At 48.9% G+C, this 10,000-nt stretch overlaps 2 protein-coding genes across 2 annotated transcripts; both read right to left on the reverse strand.

The window, feature by feature from the left end:
• Positions 1–2,632: 2,632 nt before the first annotated feature.
• EMWEY_00044670 (hypothetical protein) lies at positions 2,633–3,777 on the reverse strand (the record flags this gene model as incomplete). Its single annotated transcript, XM_013482947.1, has 2 exons — positions 2,633–2,770; positions 3,004–3,777. The coding sequence occupies 2 exons, from the start codon at positions 3,775–3,777 to the stop codon at positions 2,633–2,635; spliced, it is 912 nt and encodes a 303-aa protein (XP_013338401.1).
• Positions 3,778–5,111: 1,334 nt separating this feature from the next.
• On the reverse strand, positions 5,112–8,686 carry EMWEY_00044680 (1-phosphatidylinositol-4-phosphate 5-kinase, putative; the record flags this gene model as incomplete). Its single annotated transcript, XM_013482948.1, has 4 exons — positions 5,112–5,286; positions 5,837–6,078; positions 6,939–7,544; positions 8,648–8,686. 4 exons carry the CDS (start codon positions 8,684–8,686, stop codon positions 5,112–5,114), a joined length of 1,062 nt encoding a protein of 353 aa, XP_013338402.1.
• Positions 8,687–10,000: the final 1,314 nt, after the last annotated feature.

Here is a 10,000-nt window from a genome sequence, read left to right on the forward strand (position 1 = left end):
TATATATATATATATATATAACCCTTGTATAATATACTCAACAGATTAGGGTTTAGGGTTTAGGGTTTACAGCAAAAGTGTCTCCTTTTATTGACGTTTTTATTATCTAAATAGATAAATAAATAAAATATTTTCTTTTCTTTCTTTCTTTCTTTCTTTCTTCTATAGCAATTAGGGTTTAGGGTTTAGGGTTTAGGGTTTAAGGGTTTAGGGTATATAAATAAATATAAATAAATATGCATATTGTTGCGGTTTATTGTTTTGCTGCAACCGCGCATGCAAAGTGCAGCAGCAGCAACAGCAGGAGCAGGAGCAGGAGCATATGCTGCTGCTGCTGCTGCTGCTGCTGCTGCAATTAGAGGATAGAGGGCCGGTCTCTTGCTGGTGTTGCTGCATCTCTTTGTTGCTGATCCTTAACAATTGCAGCAAGAAAGGGTACAATTGAATTAGGGGGGGCCCCCCCTGCATATACACCCGAGAGTACATTCCTAGTAGTAGTAGAGGGGGCCCCCCTTCCTCCTCTAATAATAAAAGAAAAGAGTTGTTTATCGATCCCTTTTCCTGCTGCACTTGCTGCTGTAGCAGCAGCAGCAGCAGCAGCAGCAGCTGCTGCTGCTGCAGCACCTCTTGCTGTTGTAGCAGCTACTAAATCTCCTGCTGCTGCTGCTGCTGCTGCTGCTGCTGCATAATGCATGCATCTGCCTACCATGAATAAGGAACGATTTTCTGCCCAATCTTCTTCCTCTTCTTCCTCGTCATCCCCAGCAGCTGCAGCAGCAGCAGCAGCAGCAGCAGCAGGAGGAGGAGGAGGAGGAGGAGGAGGATATAATAAAGGAGGAGGAGAAGGAGAAAAGAATAATAAATAAATATAATTAATAAATCTTAATCTATAATGAATAGGAGTAAGTATAGTTGTATATTTATATAAAAAAGATTTACTAATTAATTCGATGTATTTATGCCATGTATATTCCCTTATATAATCTATTATATTTATTTTTATTATATATTTATATATATTATTATTATTTATATTATTATTATTATTATTATTATTATTATTATTATTTATATATTTATTTATTATTATTAATAAGGAATAATCTATTATATTTAATTTATTTAATATAATTATATCTTTTTTTATTCCTTTTTTTATCTTTTTTATTTCTTCTTTTTTTATTAATAAATATAATCCTTTTATATACTCTAAGAAATTATGATCCCATAGTACTGTCTCTTCTTCTTCTGCTGCTGCTGCTGCTGCTGCTGCTGCTGCTGCTGCTGCTTGTGGTGGTGGTGGTGGTGCTGCTGCTGCTGCTGGTTGCGGTGGCGGGAGGTGGAGGGAGAGGGGAGAAGAAGAAATATCTCTTCTTCTTGTTCTTAGTATATGGGTAGACGTGTAAGAAGGTTCTGCTGCTCCTGCTGCTGTTGCTGCTCCTGCTGCTGTTGCTGCTGCTGTTGCTGCTGCTGTTGCTGCTGCTGTTGCTGGGGAGGAGGTATACGGGCTATTAGCTGAGAGATATAAAGAAAGAAAAGGAGACAAATAAATAAATAAATAAATAAATAAATAAATAAATAAATAAATAAATAAATAAATAAATAAAAATAAAAGGAGACAAATAAAAGGAAGAAGGAGACAAAAAAGGAGACAAAAAAGGAGACAAAAAGGGAGACAAAAAAGGAGACAAAAAAGGAGACAAAAAGGAGACAATTAATGACTTACTGCTGTCTGCGCAGCTAAGTAATGAATTGTCTCTTCTTGCCAGCAGCAAAGGAGAATCATTTGCTGCTGCTGCTGCTGCTGCTGCTTCTGTCTCTTCTGTCTCATCTGTTAACTCCTTTGCTGCTGCTGCGGCTGCTGCAGCTGCAGCTGCTGCTTGCTGCGGTGATGTATCTGCGCCATACTCTGCTGCTAATATAGTAGCTGGATCCCTGCTGCTGCTGCTGCTGCTGCTGCTGCTGCTGTTATTACCTTGATGTACACAGCGTTCCCTGCCTAACCCTTTAAGATCAAATACCTTAACAATACACCTACTGCTGCTGCTGCTGCTGCTGCTGCTGCTGTTGCTGCTGCTGCTGCTGTTGCTGTTGCTGTTGCTGCTGCTGTTGCTGCAGCAATTAATATAATTATATATAAATCTATTATATCTAATAGAATACATAGCAAGAAAGTATTTATTTTCTTGTGTTTTTTTATTATATATCTTATAAAACCCTAATAAAGGTATTAATAAGGAAGGAAAAGAATTAAATAAACAAAAAGAAAAAAAACATAAAAAACATAAACCCTCTTTTATTAATAATTTACCTTCATGACGATTTAATTCTTTTAATACATATTTCCTGCATAAATAAATAAATAAATAAATAAATAAATAAATAAATAAATTTATTTATTTATTTTATTTATTTATTTTATTTATTTTTTTTTTTTCTGCAGAGATTGGGGGGTTTTAGGGGTTTGGGGCATATTTCTAGGGTTAAGGGTTTATTAGGGTTTATTAGGGTTTATTAGGGTTTATTAGGGTTTATACCCATCACTAGATAGATAGAAAGAAGCACCACTCTTTCCTCCTCCTAAGGTGACATATGAATTAGTGTTTAGGGTTTAGGGTTTAGGGTTTAGGGTTTAGGGTTTATACCCATCACTAGATAGATAAAAAGAAGCACCGCTCTTTCCTCCTCCTAAGGTGACGAGTTTAGTCTTTTTTATTGACAAACAAAATTGATAATCATCTCCGCATAATAAATGACGTAATATATGAAACTGATATAACACACAAACCCTAAACCCTAAACCCTAAACCCTAAACCCTAAACCCTAAACCCTAAACCCTAAACCCTAGATTTTAAATCCTATATTCTGAAGGTTGTAGTTGAAAGGGTCTGTAGATGAGTGAATAAATAAATAATTGGCTAGCTAGCTAGATAGGACCCAGCTAGCTAGCTAGCTAGCTAGCTAGCTAGCTAGCTAGCTAGCTAGCTAGCTAGCTTATTTACCTGGGGGGCAAAGTAGATAGTAACAGAGAATTTATTGTTGCCTGTTGTCTGCTGCAGGTGTATGTGGTGCTCGCTGCTGTCTCCTGGGGCCTCTAATAGGGCACGTAAGGAATTAAGTGTCTCCTTTTCCCAACTGTCTCCTTTTGGGGGGGCCCCATGGGGCCCCCTACATCGGGCATTAGGGGTAAAGAATGGAGGGTCCCAACGAGGGGGGGCCCCCCATAGCAATGGGGCCCCCATCACACCCCTTCCTCCCTGTTGTTTACTCCCTACTCCCCCTCCTCCTCCTGTTGCTCCTCCTGCTGCTGTTGCTCCTGCTGCTGCTGCTGCTGCATCTGCTGCTGCTGCAGAGGCACTGCAGCAAAAAGAAGGGACAAAGAAGGAGCAGCAATTGCCATCACAACCAAGAAGACAGGGGCCTACTTCAAGGCCCCCTCCTTCGGGGGCCCCCGTCGTTGTTGTACCCTGTATATTAAGGGGCCCCCTCCCCCTGAAGGGGGCCCCCCTACCCATGGAGGGGGCCCCCGTCCAGCTGTCTCCGCACTTCTTCTTTAATCCCCCTAAGATCTCCTCCACCAACATATTCAACAAAGAGGGCACCAACAAACAATTATTCTTGCAAGGGGGCCCCCTTAGGGGCCCCTTTAAGGGCCCCCCTGTGGTGCCTTCTGTGGGCCCGCCTGTGGGCCCTTCTGGGGGACCTCTTGCTCGGGGTTCATGGGGCATTGTTGGGGGCCCCCCTGGGGGCCCTCCTGGGGGGGTTTCACGGGGCATTGTTGGGGGCCCCTCTGGGGGCCCTCCTGGACGGGGCTCATGGGGCATTGTTGGGGGCCCCCCTGGGGGCCCCCCTCGATGCATGCGGATGCCAAGCTTGACTAGTCTCCTTGTCTTTGCAAGAGCAACAGGACATCTCCCTAAGCAGCATTCGCATCGTTTGCTGCTGTCTGTACCCTCTTTTTGGGGCCCCCTGCTGTTGGGGGATCCCCCGTTAGCTGTGTCTGCTGCAGCATCTGCTGCTGTTCCTGGTGCTGCTGCTGCTGCATCTGTACCCTCTGCGGGGCCCCTAAGTTTACAATTAGTACAGTACCCACCGCAGCAAGAAAGGGTATAGGGTCTTAGATAAGAGGAGAAGCTGTGCTGCAGGTGTCTTGTTGCTGCTGTGCTGAGGGTAGCAGCAGCAACAGCAGCACCAATATCTTCTGTCTCCTTATTAGGAAGGAGACACCTGCGTATACACGCCGTTTGCTGCGCATGCACTGCAGCACAAACATAATCTAATGCATGCGTTGTACCCTTTGTTAACTCACGGAGACGATCTAAAGCAGCAGACTCTTGTACACTCCTGCTGCTGCTGCTGCTGCTGCTGCTGCTGCTGCTTTCACGTCTCTTCCCCGGTAGAGCAGCAGCAGGAATATATGCAGCAGCAGCAGGAGAAGCAGCAGCACCATACGGGGGAGACCCACCCTTGGGGGGCCCCTGGGGGCCCCATCTTAAGTATGGCTGTTCTGCCTGTCCTTCACGTACCCTCACACCATCTGCTGCTGCTGCTGCTGTTGCTGCTGTTGTTGTTGCTGCTGCTGCTGCTGATATTGCTGCTGGCAACTTGGATGAGCTCTGAGCATTCGGTGAATCGGAGCAGCAGTTCTCGAGCTGCTGCTGCTCGGCTTCTGCTGCTGTTGCTGTTGCTGCTGCTGCTGTTGTTGTTGCTGCTGGCTCTGTTGTTGTTGTTGCTGCTGCTGGTGTTGCTGCAGCTGTTTCTGTTGTTGCTGCTGCTGGCTCTGTTGTTGTTGTTGCTGCTGCAGCTGTTTCATGGGTTGTGCACGTTTGCTGCTGTGGGGTCGCTTGAGCAGCTCCTTCCCTCAATGCCGGTGTGGGGGCCCCTGAGGGCCCCCCCTGGGGGCCCCCTGGGGGCCCCCCTAGATGTTGTTGTCTTAATTCATTCTTTCTTGTCCTTTTATCTGCATAAAGACGCCATAATACCTCACAAGAGACACTCCGTCTCCTTCGCCACTGCGGTCCTGCTGCTGCTGCTCCTGCTGCTGGGGGTGATGCTCCTGCTGCTGTTGTTGCTGTTGCTGTTGCTGTTGCTGTTGCTGCTGCTGTTTGTTTTAGAGGGGAAGGATGCAACAGGAAGGGAGCAGCAATTGCTGGCCAATGTAATCCCCTTTGATTTGTTTTCCCATGTCGTGCTGCTGCTGCTCCTGCTGCTGCTGCTGCGTTTGTTGTTGTTGCTGCTGCTGCTGCTGCAGCAGCTCCTGCTGCTGCTGCTGTGTCAGGTACGGGCTGCGGCAAACCCGCCACCGCAGTTGGCAGCACAACGAAGCCTCCCTGCCTGTGTGGTGTCTCCTCAGCAGTAGCAGCAGCAGTAAAAGTTGGCACTGCTGCTGCTGCTGCTGCTGCTGCAGGTTGGCCTATACTTAAGGGAGTTTGCTGCTGCTGCAGCAGGAGGGCCCTCTTGAGGGCCCCTTCTGCTGCAGCAGCAAACAGTTTATTAAGAGAGCAGCAGCAAGACAAGAAATGTTGCCATAGATAGAAGAGAGACACATCGCATGCATGCAGCAGCCGCTCTGCTGCTTGCCAGCAGCAGCAGCTGCTGCTGCTAGCTGCTGCACCTACTTCTTCTGCTGCTGCTCCCCATATATCACCAAATACACTTAGTACATGCTGCTGCTGCTGGTCTTCTTCCTCCTCTGCAGCAGCAGTACCTGCAGCAACTAGCTGCTGCAGGGACACAAAGAATAACAGCAGCATTGCTGCTGCCTGCTGCACCTGCTGCTGCAGCAGAAGCAGATCTCGCTTATGCTGGACCAGCAGCTTGGAGACATCTGCCCACAGATGCCATACGGTGCCCCCAGGGGGGCCCCCATGGGGGGCCCCAGAGGGGCCCCCACCAATGGGGTCCCCAGGGGGCCCCACAGTTGAGGAGACAGCTGCAGAGCGACGGGAGGGAAAAGAGACGGCAAGGGGGGCCCCCTGGATTAGCAGCAGCTGCTGCTTCTCTGCTGCTGCTACCTGCTGCGCTACTGCAGCAGCAACAGAAACCATTAACTTCCTTCCTTGCACTATCCATGGCTCCTGCAAGAAACCCTAAACCCTAAACCCTAAACCCTAAACCCTAAACCCTTGGTCTATTGCAGCAGAATGAAGAGGGTGCTACACGTATATCCAAGTTTGGTGCTTCTACCTGTGCTGCTGCTGCTGTTGCTACTACTACTGTTGCTGCTGCTACTCCTGCTGCTACTGTTGCTGCTGCTACTGCTGCTGCTGCTGTGTACTTGCCTTGTGATGATGAATAGACCTCAAGGTCCCCTTAAGAGCAGCAGCAAGAGGAGACTCCGTTACGCAGCAAGCCCCTTCTGCTGCTGCTGCTGCTGCTGGTGCTGGTGCTGCCTTGGGGGCCCCCCCTAAGTACCTGCGGGGGGGGCCCCCAGACACAGCAGCAGCAACTTCCTTTGCTGCATCAAGAAGCAAAGAACGACCTCTGCAGCAAATACCTCCTGAGAGACACACATCTTCCTGCTGCTGTAAGGAGGCACCCGAACCAGCAGCAGCAGCAGCAGCAGCAGCAGCAGCAGCAGCAGCAGCAGTAGCAGCAGCAGCTGCTCCTGCTTCTGCTACATTTGTTTCTGCTGTTGCTGCTTCTTTTTCCTCTGCTGTTCCTTCCTTTATTGCTCTTATAATTGCTGCTGCTGCTCTTGCTGCTGCTGCTGTTGCTGCATCTGTTGCATGCAACGGGGCCCTCAACAGTTGCTGTGAATCTTCGTGTTTGCTTAGTGAATAAATGGGTACTATTTCGTGCTCAAATGTAAGAGTCTGCAGCACACAGCAGCAGCAGCAGCAGCAGCAGCAGCTAGGACAGCAGTGACTGCACCAGCAAGAATAGCAGCAGCAGCAGCAACAGCAGCAGCAGCAGCAGCAAGTGTTGGTGAGCTTACAGCGTTACCACAAGCAAAATAGAAGATTCTGTCTCTAAAGACATAATGAGGGCATCTAAAGTATCCCCCTTGCTGCTGCTGCTGCTGCTGCTGCTGCTGCTGCTGTTGCTGCTGCTGCTGCTGCTGCTGCTGCTGTGGGGTATAATTACACCACCGCATGCCGTCTCCTCTTAGTGTTGTATCCGTCAGCAGCAAATCTAAGAAATTAGCAAAGGGTATATCCCCTATCTCCTGCAGGTCTTGGGGGGCCCCCAGGGGGCCCCCCCCACACTTCTTACATGTTTGCCACCATACAACTTGAGGTAGGGCCCCTCCACCACCTGCTGCTGCTGCTGCTGTTACTGCTGCTGTTGTTGCTGCTGCTGCTGGCGGTGGTGGGGACGGTCCTTTAGGGTTGTCTGACTGTTGCTTGGAGTCTTCTTCACCACCTTCTGCTGCTTCTGCTGCTGCAGTTGCTGCTGCTGCTGCTGCTGCTCCTGTTGCTGCTTCTTGCACTTTAGGAGGAGGGAGAGGAGGAGACAGGAAAGGAGACACTTCGTTCTTATTAAAGCGCAGCATAGGGGTAGGCAGAGGAGACGCAACACGAGAGGGGGCAGGTAGTCCTTCCTGCAAGGAGACACAAACAGCAGCAGCAGCAGCAGCAAATGCAGCAAATGCAGCAAATGCAGCAAATGCAGCAGCTGTCTCGGCTGTCTGGGTTTAGGGTATATAGTGTATTATTAGGGTTTATAAATAAGGGCTTATTATAAACCCTTATTTAGGGTTTACAATAAACCCTTATTTAGGGTTTACAACAAACCCTTATTTAGGGTTTACAACAAACCCTTATTTAGGGTTTATTATAAACCCTAAATAAGGGTTTATAGGATAAACAGAGGGTAATTAGTGTTACTAAAAGAGTGTGTATTATTAATAAAGGTAAATTAGGGTTTATAATAATGTATAATTAGGGTTTAGGGTTTATATAATTAGGGTTTAGGGTTTAGGGTTTAGGGTTTAGCTAACAATAAAAGTAATAATAATACGATTAGTGTCTCTTGTTAATGCAAGAGAATGATCACGTAAGTGTCTCCTGCAGCGAGTGTCTCCTGCAGGGCAGCAACGTGCTGCTTGCTGCTGCTGCTGCTGCTGCAGCACACCGCACCATGCTGCTACTGCTGCATGCAATGTTGCTCCACCACCAAGTTGACCACTATTACTACCACCAGCTGCACCAGCAGCAGCAGCAGCAGCAGCAGAAGATGCTGCTGCTCCTGCTGCTGCTGCAGATCCAGCAGCAGCAGGATCAACAGTACCATCACCAACAGACCCAACTGCTGCTGCTGCTGCTGCTGCTGCTGTTGCAGTACTACAAACAGATCCACCACCAGGTGCAGGAGGAGTTGCTGCTGTTGTTCGTGCTGCTGCTGCAGCATCAGCAGCAGCAGCAGCAGCAGCAGCAGCAAAAGGAGTAATAGGACTAGTAACTAACTGTATAAAAGATTTATCCATAAGAGTACATTGCTGCAGTCCTGAGGTCCATGTACACCCCAAGGGCAGCAAATCTATACCTCTATCTAGGCACTGCAGCAGCAGCAAACTTAATTTATTATTGCTGCTGTCTCTAGCTGCTGCTGCTGCTGTTGCTGTTGCTGTTGCTGTTGTTGCTGGTTCTTCCCCTCCATCTGTTGCTGCTGCTGCTGTTGCTGCTGCGGGTTCTAATGCTTTACCTTCTGCTGCTGCTGCTGCTTTATCACCTGTGCTGTCATCTGCTGCTGCTGCTGCTGCTGCTGGCACTGCAGCAGCAGCAGGTTGTGAGTTGCTGCTGCATTCATCTGTCGTTTCCTTATCCATAAGCATTGACAACTTACCATCTGCTGCTGCTGCTGCTGCTGCTGCTGCAGGTGCAGCAAACCTACTACTACCACCACCACCACTGCTGCTGCTGCTTCTGCTATTGCTGCTGCTGCTGCTGCTGCATGCATCCTGTATATTATGCATGCACTGCAGCAGCCTCCTCCATTGATCATAGGGGCCCCCTGATCCAAGGGAGCAGCAGCAGCAAAATACCCATTCTTTTATTTTGTCCCCTTTATACTTTTTATCCATTATACCTCCTATATCTCCTGCTGCTGCTGCTGCTGCAGCAGCAGCAGCAGCACATACTTCTCTACTTAGGCTGCTGCTGTTAATGATTTCCTCGTCCTCCTGCTCCCGCTGCTGCTGCTGCTGCTGCTGCTGCTGCTGGGCAGCTGTTGCATCAGTGCCGTTGCTGCAGCACGAAGGAGACACTTCCTTTTCTCCGTCTCCTTGTGCTGTGTCTGCTGCTGCTGCTGCTGCAGCAGCAGCAGCAGCAGGAACAACAGGAGAAGCATCCCATGGTTTATGTGGCAGCAGCTGCTGCCTTTTTGCTGCTGCTTCCTCCCAAGAGACACAAGACATCATATCATTGCTGCTGCTGCTGCTGCAGCAAGCAGCAACAAAGCGCAGCTGCTGCTGCAGCGCGAAGGCAGCAAAGAGACCCCGCCATAAGACACGCATATATTTCTCTGCTTCCTGCAGCAGCAATCTATCTGCTGCTGCTGCTGCTGCCGCTGCTGCACCTGTTGCTGCTGCTGCACCTGTTGCTGCTGTTGCACCTGTTGCTGCTGTTGCACCTGTGGCTTGATCTGCTGCTTTGATTGCTTCTGCACCTGCTGCTGCACCTGTTCCTGCACCTGCTGCTGCTGCACCTGCTGCTGCTGCAGCAGCAGCAGCAGGGAGTACAAGACAGATAGTCCAGTAGTGTGTATGTTGGCAATCATAGAGAATTAGATGAGGAGGGGAGTTGGGGGTAGGGGGCCCCCATCTAACAGAGCAGCAGCCAACAATTTGCTCCTGCTGCTGCTGTTGCTGTTGCTGCTGCTGCTGTTGCTGCTGTTGCTGCTGTTTAGCTGCTGCTGCTGCTGCTAACTCAAGAGAGGCCCATATAGGGGCCCCTGTTGCCCTACTAACACGAAGGAGGGAGAGGAAGGAGACAGAGGGGACAGCAACAATATTAAGGGAAGTAAGCAGCAGCAAAAGGGACAAGGAGAGGGGCCCCG

The sequence above is a fragment of the Eimeria maxima genome, genomic scaffold, assembly GCF_000499605.1.
Source record: "Eimeria maxima Weybridge genomic scaffold, Emw_scaff866, whole genome shotgun sequence".
NCBI lineage: Eukaryota > Apicomplexa > Conoidasida > Eucoccidiorida > Eimeriidae > Eimeria > Eimeria maxima.